Source organism: Vitis vinifera, chromosome 1 (assembly GCF_030704535.1).
Source record: "Vitis vinifera cultivar Pinot Noir 40024 chromosome 1, ASM3070453v1".
NCBI classification, from domain to species: Eukaryota; Viridiplantae; Streptophyta; class Magnoliopsida; order Vitales; family Vitaceae; genus Vitis; species Vitis vinifera.
The window spans coordinates 23,029,209-23,050,443 of NC_081805.1; the positions used below are offsets into that span (position 1 = coordinate 23,029,209).

At 35.6% G+C, this 21,235-nt stretch overlaps 1 protein-coding gene across 2 annotated transcripts; it reads right to left on the reverse strand.

Annotated features, from left to right (window-relative positions):
• Positions 1 to 19,805: 19,805 nt before the first annotated feature.
• LOC104880255 (uncharacterized) lies at positions 19,806 to 20,982 on the reverse strand. 2 transcript variants are annotated; one of them, XM_010656442.3, is made up of 3 exons: positions 20,438 to 20,982; positions 20,284 to 20,322; positions 19,806 to 20,135 (listed from the first exon to the last, which is right to left on the reverse strand). In XM_010656442.3, the coding sequence occupies exons 1-3, from the start codon at positions 20,700 to 20,702 to the stop codon at positions 20,032 to 20,034; spliced, it is 408 nt and encodes a 135-aa protein (XP_010654744.2). In that variant the 5' UTR covers positions 20,703 to 20,982; the 3' UTR covers positions 19,806 to 20,031. The 2 variants fall into 2 exon arrangements, with proteins under 2 accessions (XP_010654744.2, XP_059596118.1); XM_059740135.1 differs by having other exon boundaries at positions 20,259 to 20,322.
• Positions 20,983 to 21,235: the final 253 nt, after the last annotated feature.

Sequence of the window (21,235 nt, forward strand, 5' to 3'; positions counted from 1 at the left end):
TGGGTGGAGGTTACTTCGTATGCGAGATTGACATCATCTGAGGTTGCTAGTTTCATCAGATCACACATTATCTGTCGTTATGGAGTCCTTCATGAGCTGATTTCGGACAGAGGAGTACATTTTAGAGCAGATGTTGACATTTCATTACAGAGATACAGTATTCAGTATCATAGATCGTCTGCGTACAGACCGCAAACTAATAGGGCAATAGAGGTCGCGAATAAGAATATTAAGAGAATCTTGCGGAGGATGGTTGAGACTTCTCGGGATTGGTCAGAGAAGCTCCCTTTCACATTGTGGGCTTATCAGACTTCTTTTCGCACTTTTACAGGAGTCACACCTTACTCCTTGGTGTATGATATGGAAGCGGTGCTACCAATTGAGATAGAGATGGGTTCATTGAGAGTAGCATTGGAGCAGTAGATTCCAGAGGCAGAACGGGCTCAGCTTCAATTAGACCAGCTCAATCTCCTAAATGAGAGGAGATTGAGGGCAGCAGACCATGTTCGTGCTTATCAGAGAAAGATGGCCCGTGCTTTTAAGAAACGGGTCAAGCCTAGACCGCTATAAAGAGGTGACTTGGTTCTAAAGGTCATCAGGGGATTGATCAGAGATCCTAGAAGGAAGTTCAAACCCAATTGAAGCAGATCTTACTTCATTAGGGAGCTGACCCTTGAGGGCGATACATGGTTGATGGATCTAGATGGAAACCGATTCTCGGAGCTGACCAACGTAGATCAGCTAAAGAGGTATTATGTTTGAGACCATGATCGTAGGATGGGTGGCCATAATTTCAGTTAGCCATATACCTTGTTATTCCCTTTTGACATACAAATCGTTGCTAACCCATTGAGCCTCGCATGTGCATTATAACATTCCTTTCTTATTGCCTTACTCACATTTTTACACCGGGATGAGGGCATTTTAGTATATGCATGCATTGTTTGAAAGTCTCATGAGCCTTGGGCCTACGGGTGCATCTTTCTCTCATTTTCTTTTCCTACCATCGCATTACTGCATTCCTTCATATCTCATTGTTTGTATTCTTCATCTATTCTTCTTTATTCTATCTACTGCTTGTTTTGCTTCCTATTCTCTCCACCCTGAGTGGTGATCCTCCTCAGTTCATTGCATGGAGGATAGTCACATCATTTCCATTATCTGTCCTACGGACATTGATTCAGAGATCCTTAGTTTGAGAAGGTCATCTCATCGAAGAGAGTTTTTGTTACTTTATCACTTGAGAGTGTGTCTATCTATTATTGGTATCATCTTTGGAGTTCATTTGTTTATGTTCAAGGTATATGCATTTGTATGTATGTAAAATAAATAAATAAATAAATAAAAACAAAACTGAAAAAAAAATTAAAAATGAATGAATGAAAATGAAAAGAAAAGAAAAATAAGCACATGTGTGTATGTGCATTGTATTCTCCATTGTTGGGTGTGTATGTTGATATCCGAGGGTCACTTTATCGAGTATGTTTGTTATTGAGAGTTCGTATGTGAACTTTCCGATATCCTCTTTTCTTTGTATTCGCTTTGTCATACTTCTTTCAGAGTGAGATAAATGACTTTCTCCTAAGGACTTTGGGTTATTGTCTTTTCCATCATTACATTCATTATTGATGTGACTTCATTCTATGTTTGACTTGAGTTGATCATCACTTTTCTTTGTATATTCATTGTTTCGCTATCATCTTTGTCATTGTTTGTGATTCATCTGATTCGCTTCATTCCCTTGTCCTTTTCTTATACTAACCTATTACAGGTTTGATATTTCCCTTGCATCACTTTTGCGTATCTCATTATTAGTTTGATTCGCTTCATTGTCTCATTATTGATATTATATTCATATTGGGCACCTTCAGGTCCATGGCTCACGAGCTTTTCTATACATGTTGCATTTTATACATGAGGGCATGGGTTTTTCATCATTGGGTATTTGTGCCTAGTTTCCCTTCATTTCTATTACTTTATCACCCTAGCCTACGTTACGTCCCATATCTTAAGACCACCCTGAGGCCATGGGATCATATGTCGTCTTCGACAGCCCCTACTTGGACAGGTATTTGAGATTTGGTTGATATTTGGATATCATCATGCTTCTTCTTTAAGGAGACGTCCTTTTGATGTTTGGATTCGATTCAACTGTGGATTTGGATTACCGGGATCACATGTTTGATGATGGATGATTTGATGTCACCTGATTTTCTAATCTACCACACATTTGATGCCATACTAGGGCATATTTCATTTCGGTTGAGATTCATAGATTTTCACGGAGTTGCATGTTCATCCCCGCTTACGAGGATCACGCATTTGATGATGGATGATTTGATGTCACCGGATTTTCTGATCTACCACACATTTGATGCCATATTGGGGCATATTCCGTTTCGGTTGAGATTCGTAGATTTTCACAGAGTTGCATGCTCATCCCCGCTTACGAGGATCACGCATTTGATGATGGATGATTTAATGTCACCTAATTTTCTGATCTACCACACATTTGATGTCATATTGGAGCATATTCCGTTTCGATTGAGATTCGTAGATTTTCACGGAGTTGCATGCTCATCCTCGCTTACGAGGATCACGCATTTGATGAGATTGATGATTTGATGTCACCTGATTTTCTGATCTACCACACATTTGATGCCATACTGGGGCATATTCGGTTTAAGTTGAGATTTGTAGATTTTCACAGAGTTGCATGCTCATCCCCGCTTACGAGGATCGTACATTTGATGATTGATGATCTGGTATTGCCCAATTTCTTATCTACCACACTTTTGATGCCATATTGGGGCATATTCCCTTCAGGGATTTGCATGCTTGTCCCTACTTACGGGATACACGCCGAGACGATGACCTATTTGTTATCTTATCATGATATCCTAGGGGAGCCTTTTTTGAGCCATTCAGTTAGACTCACACTTTTCGGCATTCGGATGTCATCACGCCTCTTCTTCTGGGAAATGCCTCTTTGACGTTTAGACTCGATCCAGTTGTGGATTTAGGTGACCGGGATTACACATTTGATGGTAGATGATTTGAGGTCATCCGATTTTTCGATCTACCATACACACCGAAACAATGACCTATCAGTTATATTATCAGGATCTCCTAGGGGAGCCTCTTTTGAGCCATTCAGTCAGACCTGTACTTTTCAGCATTTTGATGTCATCATGTTTCTCCTTCTGGGATACGCTTCTCTGATTCGTTGATCCGATTCAGCTGCGAACATGGATGACTAAGATTACACACTTGGTGATGGATGATTTGGTGTCATCTGGTTTTTCGACCTATCACACATTCGATGCCATACTGGGGCATATTTCCGTTTTGATTGGGATTTATAGATCTTCATTGATTTACATGATCATCCCTAATCACGAGATACACGCCGAGCTGATGACTCGATTTCATTTTGTCATAATTCTCTAGTATAGCCTTTCTTGAGTCATTCAGTCGGGCTCGTACTTTCTGATACTATCGTGACTCTTGGATGGAGTTACCTCAAATGCACAACCTCCCATATCATCATTCTAGTGGAGTACGTGTTAGATCTCTTATACATCACATGGAGCTATTAGGACAGACCAGATGCACTAGTTGTTATACTAGGGCATATTTCTCTCCTTTAGCTGTTGAGATGATTGTTTTCTCACGGATCTATTATGGTCTTCATTACTCTACCGAGGGGTGTTTATTTACATTACAGTGCCACTATTTAAGTGACTTTTGGCCGAGATGAGCCTTCAAAGGAGCACGACCTTTCAGGTTTTGACTGTCCCACCATCTATGATTCTTCAATAGATTGTTGTGTTGAGATGGTGGTGGTTATCCTAGCGGCTTATCCTCTTGTGACTCCCCAGTGGATCATTCCTTTGAGACAACGATGGATTCCTCCAAAAGAGCATGTCGAGTTAGAGGCATCCGACCTATCGTGACACATCATCAGGTCTGGTGATTTTGTTAGATGGGTTGTGAAGCCATATTGATAGTCGATTTGACCGTTCCGACTCATCAGCAGAGCATCTTTTGAGACTCATGGACATATTTCCCTCTCATTATCTCCTTGCATTTTCAGTTTTTGAGACTCATGGAGTCTCTTTTAGACTCTTCCTGTGGACTGAGAGTTGTAGTAGCACGCTACACTGGGACATATTTCCCTCTCATTATCTCATCGCATTTTCAGTTTAGGCGTCTAGAGTCATCATCTCCTCTCAGTTTGGGCGTTCAGAGCCACCATCTCTTCACAATTTGGCATTCAGAGCCACCATCTCTTCTTAGTTTTGGCGTTTAAAGCCACCATCTTTTCTCAATTACGACATTCAGAGTCATTATTCTCAATTTGACATTCAAAGATGTCAATCCTCAGTTACGACGTTCACAACATCGTCATGAACGGGAGACAAATCCCGTTAAAACATCAAATGAAAAAGGTGGGTCCACAAAGTCGAATGCTCCCTCAATTGAGCCAACAGGGCCGTCAAATAAAACATCAACTATATCGTCCTCTGTAAACTCCGGAGCAAGAGCAGTCGGGATCTCTTCAGCAATCTCGATGGTAGACACCCCAAAGAGGTCGAATGGCATAGCAAGCTCAGGCTGAACTATCTACTCGATCTGGCTCATACTCATCACGAGCATCTCGTCAATGTACTCGTCATGTGGAACAGCTCCATCAACTATGTCTCCGATCTCGGCAAATATCTCGTGCTCATCGATCTTATCCGGGAAATAAAACGTCATAAGGCTCATACGATCAGGAGATGACGGGACGACCAACGTAGATGCCAAAGTGTCAGGAGCTTCGTCACTCAACTGCAGTTGGTACACAAGACGCTGAAGCTCGGCCTCCTGAATAGTGCTGAGTCCCCCAATGATCCCATCTGAAGGCATCTGTGGCCCCGACGCTCTCATGAAGTAGTCCACCAAACTCATGGTGTACGGACAAATAGGATAATCAAATGGTGTATGAGTCAGTTGAGCCCTCACCCTCTCCTTGCGCAATTGCACCATATATCTGTAATTGGCCTCAATAGGGATGAACCTGAGTCCGAATGGTACATCGTGATATAGGATAGTCATGAACTCACTGAGCCCGTGCTGGCGTCGCCCCAATCCCATGCCGGGTAAATAAGACTTACTCCTTATCATATCGAGCACCACCGTGCTGTCGTACTATTCAAACGACATGGCCATCGACAAAAATCCTCTATCTCTAGGGTCTGCACCTCGTCGAATGTGAATCCAATCATAAATAAGTCATCATGAAGCACTGACTCAGCATAAATGAACATATCTCCCGCAGACTGCACTATGACGACCTGACCATCGTGAATGAACTTCACCTTCTAATGAAGGGAAGAAGGAATGACCCTAACTCTGTGAATCCAAGATCAGCCCAAAATTAGGTTAAATGATGTAAGGATCCTCAAAACCTGGAACAAAGTAACAAATATGGTTGGACCTATCAGTAGCTCAATCTCCAGAGTGCCTATGACCTCCCTCTAAGTGCTATCGTATGCTCGAACTATGTGAATGGAGGGACCAAAGTCAGAGGGTGCATAGCCAATGATGATGGCAGTGGCCAGAGGGTAGACGTTTAAGGTCAAACCATTGTCCAAAATGACATATGGGATTCAACGACCTGAACAACCGACAAATATATAAAGTGGACGTGTGTGGTCTGAGCCTTCTGATGGCACGTCGTCATTAGAGAATACTATGCAAGTGGCTCTATCAACCATCACCATATGGATCAACCTCTTCGGAGTGGTGGTAGTCTCGATTCCAATCTGGCGCAGGGCTCAAATCAATACATTTTTATGAGTGCTAGAAGATGTCAGCAAGCTCCAAATGGAAATACGAGCCTATGTGCTCTATAATTGCCTCAAAATCTCGTCATCCTCCCTCCTGACCTCCTCATGAAAGGACGTTCCCTCCAAGGGTCTAGCGGTTGTAAGAGGCTGTTGTTGTACCATTCTACCCCCACGAATAACATACTGTATATCAGGAATATGAACATCATCAACATATGGAGTGAGAACCTCCTCAACATCCGAAATCAAGACAAATGGCGTCTGAGCACTGTAATACGGGAAATTCAATGACACAACAGTGGTAGTCTATACTGACGTTGCCTTAAGAACTAGTCTGAATGGTATGGGCATCCGAGAGCCCAAAGTCACTCGGCCTATCTCATAAATCTCGTCTAATACTATGGGTTCTGGCTCTAACTCATTCCAACTCATCATGTGGATCTGATCGTCAAGCTTAGTGAAGTCGATGGAGTGCATGCTATCGGTTGGAGGGGGAACCACGTGTGTAGTGTGAGATGGTAATGGGTTTGTGGTTACACTTGGCTGACCTAAATGAACCAAACCCTGATCAATCAGATCCTAGATAGCATGTCTCAGAGCAGTACAACGATCTGTCTCATGTCCTGGCCCCTGATGATATGCACAGTGTAAATCCATTTTGAATTGAGGCGGGACAGGCTGAGGCAATGGTCTAGGTGTGAGAATCATCAACAATCTGGCCTCCGTGAGCTTTCGAAGAGTCTGGCTCAACGACATACCCAGTTGTGAAAACTGTCTCTATGTCCTCAAAGCCAAAGGAGCAGAGGTCTGCTGAGCTCTAGGCTTGGGATAAGATGTTGTTGGTCTCGCGATAAACTATGCTGCATAGCCTGGCTGCCCTGTGGCAGAATATGAAACAAGAGGTATCTCTATGCCTTGTGCGGCATGGTAAGGCAGTGCTAATGTGGGAGGCATGTAGGCCTGATCATACTATCGTGAAGGTGCACGTGGCCTATACAGTTGAAAAGGATACGAAAAGCGAGTCCCAATGAGTTGTGGAACAAGAGGATGACGTTTGGGAGGCCTTTAACTGGTAGAACTAATAGCACTCACATCAACCAATCTTTGTCCTCCACTCAGAGATAGTGGGAATAAGGTAATCATCTGTGACTCGTCCAATCCGTGGACCCTCATCCCTGTGCTGTAGAGTTGAAGATGGATGCGAGGACAACCAATGCCCGTGTACTTCTCAATGTTAGGCATCCTGAACTTGGCCGATAAACTGGCCATTGGCATACCCTCTAGATCATCCCAAATAACCGAACCGTCGGATACTCTCAATTGTCTCATACGCTGCTCAATACGATCCATACGTGCATGAGCATCATCAGTGACCGTGGTATGTACTGCTGCAGGTGGGGTAATCTCAGAATGACCATGCAACAGATAAGGTGAGGCTTGTGGTACTGTCGGAACAGGTGGTGGTGGTGGAAGTGGCAACGAGTCATGAGGCGTCTCATCTTGAACTACGGGCAGTTTATTTTGCTGACTGCCTATCTCCTGCATGAGACTGGCCAAGGCCTCCTGAATAGAAGCCATGGCGGCCGTGAACTGATCAACCGTGACAACTTGTTGATCCATGTCTGATCTCTCTAAAAGTCGGACTAATCTTCTCTCTACTCTGACCCAATAATGATAAAACCATACTAAAAACCAAGTGTCGATCCTAGAACAGGAGAAACAGAATAAAGGTACAGCACAGGGAAAACACAGAAGAAATATTAATCTAAATTGAAATGAGCAAGGCATCAAAGTGTAGACGGACTGTTCGACTGTAGCTCAAACTCGTACTGATCTCGGCGCACTCTCAACTGAAGACTAAAATAGGGAATACTGAATTCAAACTGTGATCAAAGAGGTTCTGAAGGCCCTCAGATGCACCTACATGTAGGGAGAGAGTCCTAATCGAAGGATCTACGACTCAACTTACAATGTCAAGGTGGCTCTAAAAAGATAAGGGTGGACTTTTAAAAGATCCTTAGCAGAAGCGATTATACCCTCCAGCGGTACGCAACCCTCTACACGCCTCCAAAGAGACGAGGCGTTTCCATGCAATACATGCACTACCTCGACATCCCAAGAGGTTTCCTATGACAAAACTCTCAAAGCTCTCAACACTCAATGATCAACTAGAGTGCAAATTGGAACTTTGGAAATTAAACTTGAGAGAAATTATCAAATTATTTGAGAATTAGAGTTTTAAAAATTAAATTTAAGAATTGGAAATGGAGATTAAATTTGAAAGAAATTAGAATTTTAAAAATTATTTGAGAAGTAGAAACTATGAAAATTAAATTATAAAAATTTGAATCTTGGAAATTATTCGAAGGTGGAATTTTTAAAAATAAATAAATAAAATGATAATAATAATAATAATAAATAAATAAATAAATGTGAGAATTGGAATTTTGTGAAAATTGGAATTTCAGAAATTGAGAACTAAATTTAGAAATCGGAATTTTGAAAAATTATCTAAAGATGAAAAATTTAAAAATAAATAAATAAATAAAATAATAATAATAACGAAAATAATAATGATTAAATAAATAAATGTGAAAATTAGAATTTTGGAAATTGAAAATTAAATTTGGAAATTGAGAACGTGAATATTGGAATTTTTGAGAAAATTAAATTTGGAAGTTGGAATTTTGAAGAATTGTTTAAGGATGGATTTAAAAATAAATAAATAAATAGAATAATAATAATAATAACGAAAATAATAATTAAACAAATGAACGTGAATAATTGAATTTTTGAAATTGGAAATTAAATTCGAAAAACGGAATTTTGAAAAATTGTTTATTTTAAAATAAATAATATTACTTGAATTTTTGAGATATCCGATTTCAAAAACTTAACTTTTATACATTAAATGGTTTCACAATATAAGCACATAGCCTTAAGTTAAAAATATTAAAATAAAAATTGTTTGAAAATGTTTATATTATTTTAATGAGTGTTTGAAAATTTTATATTAAAATAATAAGTATTTGGAAATGTTTATATTATTTTAATATTATTCTCTATATCCTATATCTAGGTTTTCTCCTATATGTAATTTTCTACAAAGTTGTTGATTTATGTCTTGTTTCTTTATTTGACTTCTTTCTCCTATGCTTATACATTCTCTTTCTAACCAATTTTTTACAAATTCTATTCTAGCACCTATATAAGGAGAGTTTTTATATTTGGAGGTTGTAAATTCATTCCATAGTCTAAGTCTTACGGGTCCTTGTATTTTTAATATATATTTATTTAAATATTTAGGGGTTCTATCTACTCTAGTAAGGATTGCATATTTCCTAAATTTTTGTTGATATTCCCTTATATATGAAAGGTTACATAATTTCAATTGTTCTAACTTATGAAGGTATATTGCAGGTTCTTTTACATCTTCTTGTGTTGTTCCCAAAAAATAAAGTTTTATTAGATTTATAAATACAGATATGCTAAAATTATTTCTAACTTCTTGAAAATAACTGTTGTTTTCTTGTTTCATGTTTCAAAAAAATTGTAATACAATTCCTCTAAGGGTGCTTTTACAAAATTCATAAATTTCTTGTTGGTTTTCAAAGGATACTACCACACCTGCTGAATTTAAAAATTGTTCCCAATTTTCTATTGTTTTCCTAAGATCTTGTGCACTATCTATATCTAATATTGTTCCATATTCATATACTAGTTGCAAAGAATTATATACTGGTTGCAAAGAACTAGAAGGTTCTGTTTTAGTTTTCCATTGAGGTCCTTTTGGTTTGCTGTACGGCTTATTATATTTTACGATTTCACTTTTTACATTTACAAATTCCTTTTCTTCATTTATTGTATTTACTGACTCGTTTGAGATTATTTCTATGTTTTCTTTAACTTTTGGTTGAATAGTAAATTGATTTATTATTTCTATATCTATAAGTTTTTTTTATTAAATTGGTTTTATAAAGTTGTTCTATTATTTGTTCATCTGTATAGTTTTTACACATTATATTAACAAAGTTTTCTTGATCTACCTGTTCGTCTAGTAATGTTGGATTACTAAATTCCTCTAACATTATATTCACTAACTTTGAGTTTTTGTATAGGTTTTCTACTGTCTCAATATTTAGTAAAATATCTTCTTGTATAACATTTACAGTTTCTATCTCACTATTTGACTCTACCTCTACATTTACAGTTTTATAATTTCCAAAGGTTATACTTGCACTTCCATCTCGGTTTTCCTATAAGCTACTGGATGTTGGATATTTTATTACTGGTTTATTTATTTAAGGTAATTCCCACTCTCGTCCTAATAAATAGTCTATATTTACGGGTTTTGCTTCTATCATATTTATAGCCTTACTTCCAAAGGTTTTTACTATATCATCGAATTCCATCATACATTTTAAACTTAAAGCATTAGTAGTTTTTCCTATAAATCCTATAGCTATGCTAAGGTTCTTACTTCCTAATTCCATATCATAACCTTTAGTATTTACAGTTATTTTTATTTTTTCTGTGAATTCCTTAAGATCTATACAAAATTGAGGTATACAACCAATAACTGTGTAATTTTGGTTCATATTAACTTCTGCACTAGCTAAAAGAGCTCGTCCTACTGTATTGTTTCTAGTATCTAAAAGGTTAATATTTATAAGTGCTCCAATTTTTTTACGATGAAGTCCTATTATTCCTATTAAAATTATTCCTAAGTGCATGTATTTATTGGTTTTATTTTTTAATAATTTATGTTTTTTTTTTTGGAGATACTAAGTCTAAATATACAATATTTCCTATTGAACTTATAGTATGTTGATTTAAAAATCTAGTTATTTTAGAATTTTGAACTAATTGTTTTTTGTAAGGTGTTACTTCTTTTACTGCCTTTTTTAATTTTTCTTCAATAAATTCTTTTACACTATCTTTAAGGTTTATTGCTTCTACTATTTCCATGGTTTTATTGCTAGACTTTTTAGTTTAAAAGGATTTATTTTTCTTTCTATTTTAATTATTGGTTTTTCTCCTAAACTAAAATTTTTAAATTGTTTTAAAAGGTTATTTAATTTTTATTCCTTTGATAATACTATATTTATTTGTTCTAAAAGTTTACCTACTTTTTGGTTAACTTTTTCTAAAGTTTCTTTTAAATTTTGTTGTTCTAATTTTATTTGTTATATTTCCTTTCTAACAAATTTTTCTTCTCTAACTAATTGTTTTTTTAATATAATCTAGGTTATTTCTTAACAAGTTATGGTTCTTAAAGTCTTCCAGCTCCTTTTCTAATTCCTAAGATTGTGTTTAGTTTTTCTACAGATTTTATTTGTCTTTTTTGGATTTCTTTTAAAATATCTATATTATTTTGGTTTTCTTTATGAATTTGTTCTTGTAATACTTCATTTGTTATTTTTAATTGTGTTTCTACTAAAAATTTTAACTGCTTTTACCTCTTGGGTTTGTAGATGAGGATTCATTATCTTTAATATCTTTTAATTAGATGAGCTAGCATATAAATTATCAATATAATATTTTATAATTTCTCTTCTAATTAAGGTTTCTGTAGCAAAAAGTTCATCAAAAGCTTCTTGAATAGCTACTTCGTATTCATTCAAATATTTAAGAGAAGTTAGGTTTTTAATACCTGTGGTTAAATCTTTTACAATAATTCTTAAATTATGTAATTTATCACAAGCTTCTCTAAATTCTTTACGTTGAGCATACAACCTATTATTAAGTTTTTTTACACGATCATAATCTATATTATATATACCAGGAGGATAAGGAATAAAAGACATTAATTTATATCAAATAAGCAGAGTAAATAAAGATTCAGAATAAATCAAGCAAAATTAATCAAACTTTAAATGGAATAAGATAAAGTTTGGTACTCTGAAAATTAATTTGAATCTACAATCTCATTTCCTAATTAATATACTGAAATACACAGATATGATACCAACTTTTTCCATCAGTAGTTTCAACAACAGTTTATTAGTCAAAGTAATGGTAGGGGTTTTGAAATTTCCGTTAATAATGAAAGTTTTATATTGAATTAAAGTGTGAATATATTTATTGCTAACATTAAAATAAAATAAACATTTCCAAATATTTATTATTTTAATATAAAATTTTCAAACACTCATTAAAATAATATAAACATTTTCAAACAATTATTATTTTAATATATTTAACTTAAGGCTCTATGCTTATGCTTATACTGTGAAACCATTTAATGTATAAAAGTTAAGTTTTTGAAATCGGATATCTCAAAAATTCAGGTAATAAAATTCAAAAAATTTAAAATATCACTTCGTGTTAAGGTAATACCCTTTTTTTGACGAGACACAATCTCCCTAAAATGCCAATTTTTCAGCAAAAACGGGTTTCAGATCAAGGGTTAAAACTAAAGACTCTAGTTTTAAAACATGATTTTACACCCAAAATTAAAATTCTTTTAAGGATGAAAATTTTAAAATAAATAAATAAATTGGGAATTAAACTTGGGAATTAGAATTTTGAATAATTATTTAAAAATGAAGTTTTAAAAATTAAATTTGAGAATTCGAATTTCGAAAAATTTTGAAAATTAAATTTAAGAAAATGGAATTTGAAGAATTATTTGAGTGGAATTTAAAATTAAATAAATAAATAAAATAATAACAATAATAATAATAATAATAATAATAATAATAATAATAATAATTATTATTATTATTATTATTATTATTATTATTATTAAACAAATAAATATGAAAGTTGGAATTTTGGAAATTGAAAATTAAATTTAGAAATTGGAATTTTGGAAATTAAATGAAAATTAGAATTTTGAAAATTAAATTTAGAATTGGAATTTTTGGAAATTAAACTTTGATATTAAAATATGAAGAAATAAATAATAATATTAAAAATATAAGTTGTTAGATGACAAATTATCCGGGACCACCATATATTAAAGAGGTTTGGGAGCAAGCATGCATGTGGCTGCATGCATAAGAGAGAGAATGGGACTATGATATGCATGATAGAGAATGGGGAGATATTTGAGTGGAGGAAAGGGTGAGGAAAAATGGGTTTGGTGGTTGCATACGTATGAGAGAGAATGGGAAGACATATGAGTGGAGGAAAAGGTAAGGAAAAAAAATGGGTATGATAGCTGCATGTAACTGTTGTCTTTCTCTAAGTTTCAAATGCAAAAAGTGCCCGCTACACCAGTTCTTCCATTTCCTAAAGCGCATCTTTGGCAGCGACGCAAGCTGAACCTTCTCTAAGCCTACCCCATCTGGCTCTGACACTTCTTCAATCCACTCGTCTCCAAAGCCATAGCTCCTTCCAAACACGCTCATCATCACGTTGTTCAAAGACCCAAAATGCAACACTTTTTTCACCTTCACCTCACCTTTCTTCTCCATCAAAGGCCTAAACTCACCCACTATTTTCAACCCAATAGTCCTCCAAAACTCCCCGAAACCAATTGTTCTCCTTCGACTTAACAAATGGGTGGCCAAAATCCTCCTTAAATTTCTCCAGTACACCCCGAATGGAGCAAAACCCATTGCTCTGTGGAATAAAAAAAACTCATAAGTCGACTCCTTCTCTACTAGGTCTTGTTTTCGCCTTCATTGGCTCTCTGACTCATAAGGTTCTTGCCAAGCTGGCTCGTGTTTCTAAAGCTGCTCCATTGATGGCTTTTTCAAACTCGTAAGTCTTGTTTATCTCCACTGCTCACCTTCTCGTTGTCTGAAATATTAAAAAACAAAAAAAAAACCGCATAGAGAACTAGAAACACCAGATTCGCCTCCTGGGAACACGCCCAACAAAATAGCCAACTCGGCAAACGGTTAACCCAGCAAGCGGCCAATCCAACTATGATACTTAGCACCTCAAACACACCAGAAACAAAAGAGGAAAAACAGAAATAGGAGCCAGAGCAAAAACGGAGAGAAGGTCAAATAGGAAAACAAGCAAAACAGGAACGTGTAAAGCCTCATTTCAGGTAACATACATGGGCTAATACAGGTAGAATCCACAAGAAACAAGAGTAGGATCTTTACTCATCAAACTCTGGGAAGGATTAACGCGTATTTACCAAAGAAAAATAAAGATACCAAAATATAAAGCCAAGATAGAGCATGCATATAAAGAGTAGATCCAATAAAGCAAATGTATGACCCCTGGAAAGCTCCCCTCAACAAATCAATGCCCAGTAAAATAGCTGAAAATGAGAGTAAATCAATATGGAAATGAGAGATAAGAAGCTCACAATAGTGACACAGCTCACAATAGTCGTGTCACGACCCAAATTCCGGGCGACCCAAAATTTGACCCGTGACCCTAGGTCAAAAGTTTGACCATAAGGGTTCCTCCTATTCCACGTTGGCAGTCAACCAAAACACTCTGGATTTTTTTTTTTTATACATCCCACTAGAATTCTCATAAACCACAATATCCCAAAACTACTCAAAACAACAAGATTAAATAAGTATTCATTATAGTCCAAAATAAAAGTTCACAATTAACAACTTAATCAAAATAAAGCTTCATAACAAATCCATGAGTCATAATCACTAAAACAAATGCCAAAATCCAAACAAAAAAAAAAACAATAACAGAAAATGTCACGCTCCACTAGGCCGCTCCAGGAGCATCCTGAAGTCCTCCCTGCCCCACCTGTGGATCCTCAGGAGAGATATCTGCATCTAAAAAGGTGTAACAAGGAAGGGGTGAGCATTTCCACATTGCTCAGTAGGGTGCCTAACACCCAAGGGGTTAAAGGGATTACTAAGTTTCAAAGAATACGAAAAGAACACTTCAATACCACAGGAACAATTCAACAGTGTCAATCAAACCACATAGTTTAATATATAATTTTATACACAATTTCACAATATTCAACAATTACATGAATGCACATGAACGTGTGACACACAGTCATACAATGCACTATTGTTCTCGGGCTTTCACCGAAGGATACGCGTCCGCACCCAAATACACTCCCCATTCGGAGTCTTCCCGGGGTAAACTTTTGGGTCTTTCACCCTAGGGATCTCTCTCCCTTCTTAGTTCGCCTCACACGGGCTTTCACTTTTCATCACTATTTTATTTTTTTTTCCATTTCATACACTTTTCACAAATTTTTTTTTTCTTCATACAACCATGATGCCAATGAATGCCACAAACTCCAACATTCCTCAATAAAATAATTTCACACATTAAAATTTTTGATAATATCCCAAATAAATATTCAAAAAAATTGCATATAAAAAATCTCGAAATTTTACCACACTTACAAAATTTTTCAACCATTACAATAATTTCTAATATCCAAAATTAACTAACTATTTACCCTAAAATTTTCGAAAATATTCTAACCAATGCCTAAAAATTCACAAATCATTATATTTGAAATTTAACCCAGATTTTGGAATTTTCCAACCCATCTAATAGTTTTTTTACATTTCAAAACAATTAATTATCAATCAAAATCAATTTCCCGAAATTCCAAAAATTCCAAACAAATTCCAAATATTCTAGATGAAGAGAGATATTGCTCAGTTTGTAGCTAACTGTCAGATTTGTCAGCAAGTGAAGGCTGAACACCAGAGGCCTGCAGGGTTGTTGCAACCTTTACCTATACCTGAGTGGAAGTGGGATAATATCACTATGGGCTTTGTAATAGGGTTGCCAAGAACTAGAAGCAAGAAAAATGGAGTTTGAGTGATTGTGGACCGTCTTACTAAGTCAGCTCATTTTCTAGCCATGAAAACTACTGATTCCATGAACTCTTTGGCTAAGTTGTATATACAGGAGATTGTGAGATTGCATGGGATACTTGTATCTATAGTGTTTGACAGGGACCCTAAGTTTACTTCTCAGTTTTGGCAGAGTTTACAAAGGGCTTTGGGCACCCAACTGAATTTTAGTACCGCTTTTCACCCTCAGACAGATGGTCAATCAGAGAGAGTGATCCAGATCTTAGAAGACATGTTAAGGGCTTGTGTTTTGGATTTTGGAGGAAATTGGGCAGATTACTTACCTTTGGCAGAGTTTGCTTATAATAACAGTTACCAATCTAGTATTGGCATGACACCTTATGAAGCACTCTATGGGAGACCTTGTAGATCGCCCTTGTGTTGGATAGAGATGGGTGAGAGTCGTTTGTTGGGACCTGAGATTGTCCAAGAGACTATAGAGAATATACAACTCATCAAGGAAAAACTTAAGACTGCCCAAGATAGACAGAAAAGTTATGCAGACAAAAGGAGAAGGCCCTTGGAGTTTAAGGAAGGGGATTGGGTGTTTGTAAAAGTGTCCCCTCGAAGAGGCATATTTCGATTTGGGAAGAAGGGGAAGTTAGCCCCTAGGTTTGTGGGACTATTTCAGATTGATAAGAGAGTTGGCCCAGTGGCATACAAGTTAATTTTGCCTCAACAATTGTCCCTTGTGCATGATGTTTTCCATGTGTCGATGCTAAGGAAGTGTACTCCAGATCCAACTTGGGTAGTGGACTTGCAAGATGTTCAGATTAGTGAAGATACTTCTTATGTAGAGGAACCTTTACGAATTCTAGAAGTTGGAGAGCATATGTTCAGGAACAAGGTGATTCTTGCAGTCAAAGTGTGGTGGCAACACCATGGGATAGAAGAAGCCACTTGGGAACCTGAGGAAGAAATGAGACGACACTATCCGCAACTCTTCTACGAATTTTAAGGTAAGCTAGTTTAAATTTCGGGACGAAATTTCTTTTAAGGGGGTAGGATGTAATGACCGGGTATTTATGCCACGCTAGCATTTTTAGTTTGAAAAGTCTTATTTTGTGTGATGGTTGAAAAGTCAAAAAGAAAAGTGTTTGGAGAACACGTGTCAATTTCGGATTGGTGAATTTCGTTTTATTGTGTCGGTCAATTAAATGAGTTGAAATTTTATGCCATGTCAGCCTTAGGGTAGAAAAATTCTTAGGATTTTAGAAATTGGAAATTTTCGGAAACGAAAAATGAAAACGAAAATGAAAAATAAATAAATTAAGATTAATTAGAATTAATTAAGAAAAAATTAAATTAAATTAATGAATAATAATATTGAGAAAATTAGTTTTTAATTGGTGTTAATAAATAAAATTGTGTGTTAAAATGAAAAAAAAAATGAATTGGAAATCAAATAAAACAATTAGAATAAAGAAAAGAAAATAAAAGAAATAAAATAAAAATATTCATTGGGCTTTGAATATTGGCCGTTTGTAATGGGTTGTAAAAGAAAAATAATAACAATAATAATGGATTGGGCTTAGATTTTGAGTGGGCTGGTGGCTTTTTAAAAGCCATGTGAAGTGGGCTGTTAAAAAAAAAAAGGGAAAAGGAGGAGAATTGCAGCACACGGGGCAGAGAGAAAGAGAGAAAGGCTAAATTGGGTCACTCGCCAGATTTTTGACCGGCCGTTTGGACGGCCAAACGATCTCCGTTTCGGCCCAAATTCGGAGGAAGTACTCTATTAGGCTAGAGGAACAAGCCTGCGGTGGCTGATTTTGTTTTTAACGGCCAAATTTTCAGATCTGAGGTAAGGGACCCAAACCCTAAAACTTAAATTTTTATGTTTTTCCCTTAAAAAAAAATTTGTAGATATTGTCATTATGAGTTAATTAGGAATTATGGGTGTTGTATGAATTTTTCTAGAATATTTGAAATTTAACCCAGATTTTGGAATTTTCCAACCCATCTAATAATTTTTTTACATTTCAAAACAATTAATTATCAATCAAAATCAATTTCCCGAAATTCCAAAAATTCCAAACAAATTCCAAATATTCTAGAAAAATTCATACAACACCCATAATTCCTAATTAACTCAAAATGACAATATCTACAATTTTTTTTCAAGGGAAAAACATAAAAATTTAAGTTTTAGGGTTTGGGTCCCCTACCTCAGATCTAAAAATTTGGCCGTTAAAAACAAAATCAGCCACCGCAGGCTTGTTCCTCTAGCCGAATAGAGTACTTCCTCCGAATTTGGGCTGAAACGAAGATCGTTTGGCCGTCCAAACGGTCGGTCAAAAATCCGGCGAGTGACCCAATTTAGCCTTTCTCTCTTTCTCTCTCTGCCCCGCGTGTTGCAATTCTCCTCCTTTTTCCTTTTTTTTTTGCCCACTTCACATGGCTTTTAAAAAGCCACCAGCCCACTTGCTTTTAAAAGTCACCAGCCCACTCAAAATCTAAGCCCAATCCATTATTATTGTTATTATTTTTCTTTTATAACCCATTACAAACGGCCAATATTCAAAGCCCAATGAATATTTTTATTTTATTTCTTTTCTTTTCTTTTCTTTTCTTTTCTTTTCTTTATTCTAATTATTTTATTTGATTTCCAATTCATTTTTTTTTTCATTTTAACACACAATTTTATTTATTAACACCAATTAAAAACTAATTTTCTCAATATTATTATTCATTAATTTAATTTAATTTTTTCTTAATTAATTCTAATTAATCTTAATTTATTTATTTTTCATTTTCGTTTTCGTTTTTCGTTTCCGGAAATTTCCAATTTCTAAAATCCTAAGAAATTTTCTACCCTAAGGTTGACATGACATAAAATTTCAACTCATTTAATTGATCGACACAATAAAACGAAATTCACCAATCCGAAATTGTCACGTGTTCTCCAAACACTTTTCTTTTTGACTTTTCAACCATCACACAAAATAAGACTTTTCAAACTAAAAATGCTAATGTGGCATAAATACCCGGTCATTACAAGTCGTACCCAGAAAGCTTCTTTCAGGTAAAGAATTGCTTGGCTACCCACCTCCACTTTCTCGTCCTCTTTTTTTTTTTTTCTCTCTTCACCTCAGGAACCTCTTGAGCTTCTCTTCCCTGCTCCTTCTATCCCGCCTCTTTCTTCTCTTCCACGCTTCCACCTATCTCCCTGCTCCAACCATCATCTTCTGAAGTTTCAACCACCACCATGGTAATGGTCACATCCTCCCCCACGTGTCCCACACTACTTGCCTCCTCCAACATGAGGTCTCCCCACTTCAAAAACGAGAAATTTTCAAACTCCCAGGTGGTGTCCACAAAGGGATCTACAGATATATTTGAATATTAAACTTAACAAAAATAAATTTCTATGATATTATAATTTACATTATAAGTAAAAACAATTATATTAAAAAAAAATCTAATATACACCTCAAGGATACACAATGTTTACAAGGCAACAAGACCAAAAAGAAAAGGAAGAGCAAAAAATCACCTTCTTACTTACATCCCAACTAATTAATGAAATCGAAAATGGACCACGATGTATAACATACATGCACCATAACCCAATCCGAAAACATGTACAAAAAAAACCGTAAAATAACTTGATTTGCTAATTCAATATCTTCAACGACTCTTATGTTTCTTTCCTTTTATAAGATCCAAAATAATCATAAAGAGACTGCATTGCACGCCTTTTTTCCTTTTCTTTCCAACAAAGGAGTCATTCCATCTAAGTATGATTTCCTTGATATAAATTATAATGCATCTGGATGCAAACCACTTAAAAAAAATGAAATCTCACTCCATGTTTAGCATTATGTAAAAACCATTATAATTTATAATTTAGTAGGTAATTTTTATTTCTTTGTTAATAATATTTATAATTAAAATATTTAAAATCTATAAATAAAATATATATATTATTTTATATTGTCAACTATATAATTTAATTTGAAATTAATTCAGGGATTACCTATTCAACCTCCTCTTGATAGTTTTAGTCCATTAAGATTATACAAAAACTGCTTTGAATTAAAAATTAAAATATTCAAAATTTATAAATAGAAAAACTCCAATTAGCAGCATGAATGAAATACCATAAATGCCTTCTTCACCTATGACTCCCAAACCCTGATGCTATTCAGCTTAGGAGGAAGAGGAAAGAAAGACAGAATTTTAACATCTGCCACATGAGGCGTATAGGATATGGGACAAGAATTGGATGTATTTTTATTCACTTACTTTTGTTCATTAAAATGAAGATTTAATTAAAAAAAATTCATTAAAATTTATGATAACATGTGATAACTTAGAAAACAAATATCTCTAAAAAAATGGTTTTACAGTAGCTTGCTTTCAACAATTAAAATTCCCAAGAAACAAACAACCTCTTCTCTTGAGTGAAGCACATAACATACGTTTATAAGTGTATATCATGCTCTAAAAGTTGGGTTAGAAAAAAGGTACACCTTGGCTACTGGTTCAAGAGTAAGGATGATGTCTATGGCGATCCTTCTCCCTTGAAGAATAAGAGGAGCTGTGGTAGTCCCGATCAGTAAACGAGGGAGAGTTAGAATTTATATGCATTAAAAAGCACTAAGCAAAGAAAAAAAAAATGTCAAATCAAAATGATTTTCTCATATTTGAAACTAAACACGACCTTCGTAAGAATGTTAAATGCAAACCTCGATATGAGTGACGCCTTGATTTCTCTGAATGCCCTCCTGCACCAGTAGTGAACATCAAATAAGCAAAACAAATATAGTGATAAATGACTACATTTCTGGACTTTCGACCATGCATACATGTAAGGAAATAAAAGATTACTCTCAAACTAACCTCTATCCTTAGACCGATGTTTTCTATCCTTCATCTTCTCCCGGTCCTTGTCAATCTCATCACGCTCCCGTTCCCTATCAGAATCCCTTCCTCTATCACGGTCCCGTGCTTTTGCTCTTTCCCTTTCCCTGTCCCTGTCCCTGTCCCTGTCCCTGTCCCTTTCTCTCTCCCTTTCCCTCTCCTTGTTCCTTTCCCCACTTGCCTCTGTTCTATGCTCAGACTTGGATGGTATGGGCTCTTCTCTACCCTCTCCCTCCACAGCCATGCTCTTGGGATTCCTTCAACATGTCAAGGGCTTGTTTTACCATTGAATTCTTGGACCCACCTGATTCTGGATTAATCAACGTGGAAGCTGCTTTGGGAGTGACAGTATCATTATTAGCCGATGGGCCACTCTGCAAAATAACAATTGTCCACATCAATAATATAATTCCATTTTGTTATTTGGAGGGGGTCCTGCAATCAATTAACAGCATCCAATAATGAGTAAAACTTCTGCTACTCTTGCCGTCGTTAACCTTTCTCTAGGCGCAGGCATAGCTGGCAGGTTCAATGGTTCACCAAAAAGAGCAGCACAACAATTCACCTGCTTTTTCTTCATTTTCCTTCGGTCTTTCTTTTTTTTTTTTTTTTGGGAGAAAATGTCAAAGTAGTGCCTGCCCTACTGATGTATGAAATGCTGTGATTTTTTTTTTTTTGGGAATAGGAGAATTAAAAAAAATAAAATAGTACATTTGCATTTTAAATTTGTTTCCTTACATATTTCTAGAACCTAAGAGTAAAAATACATTATTTTAA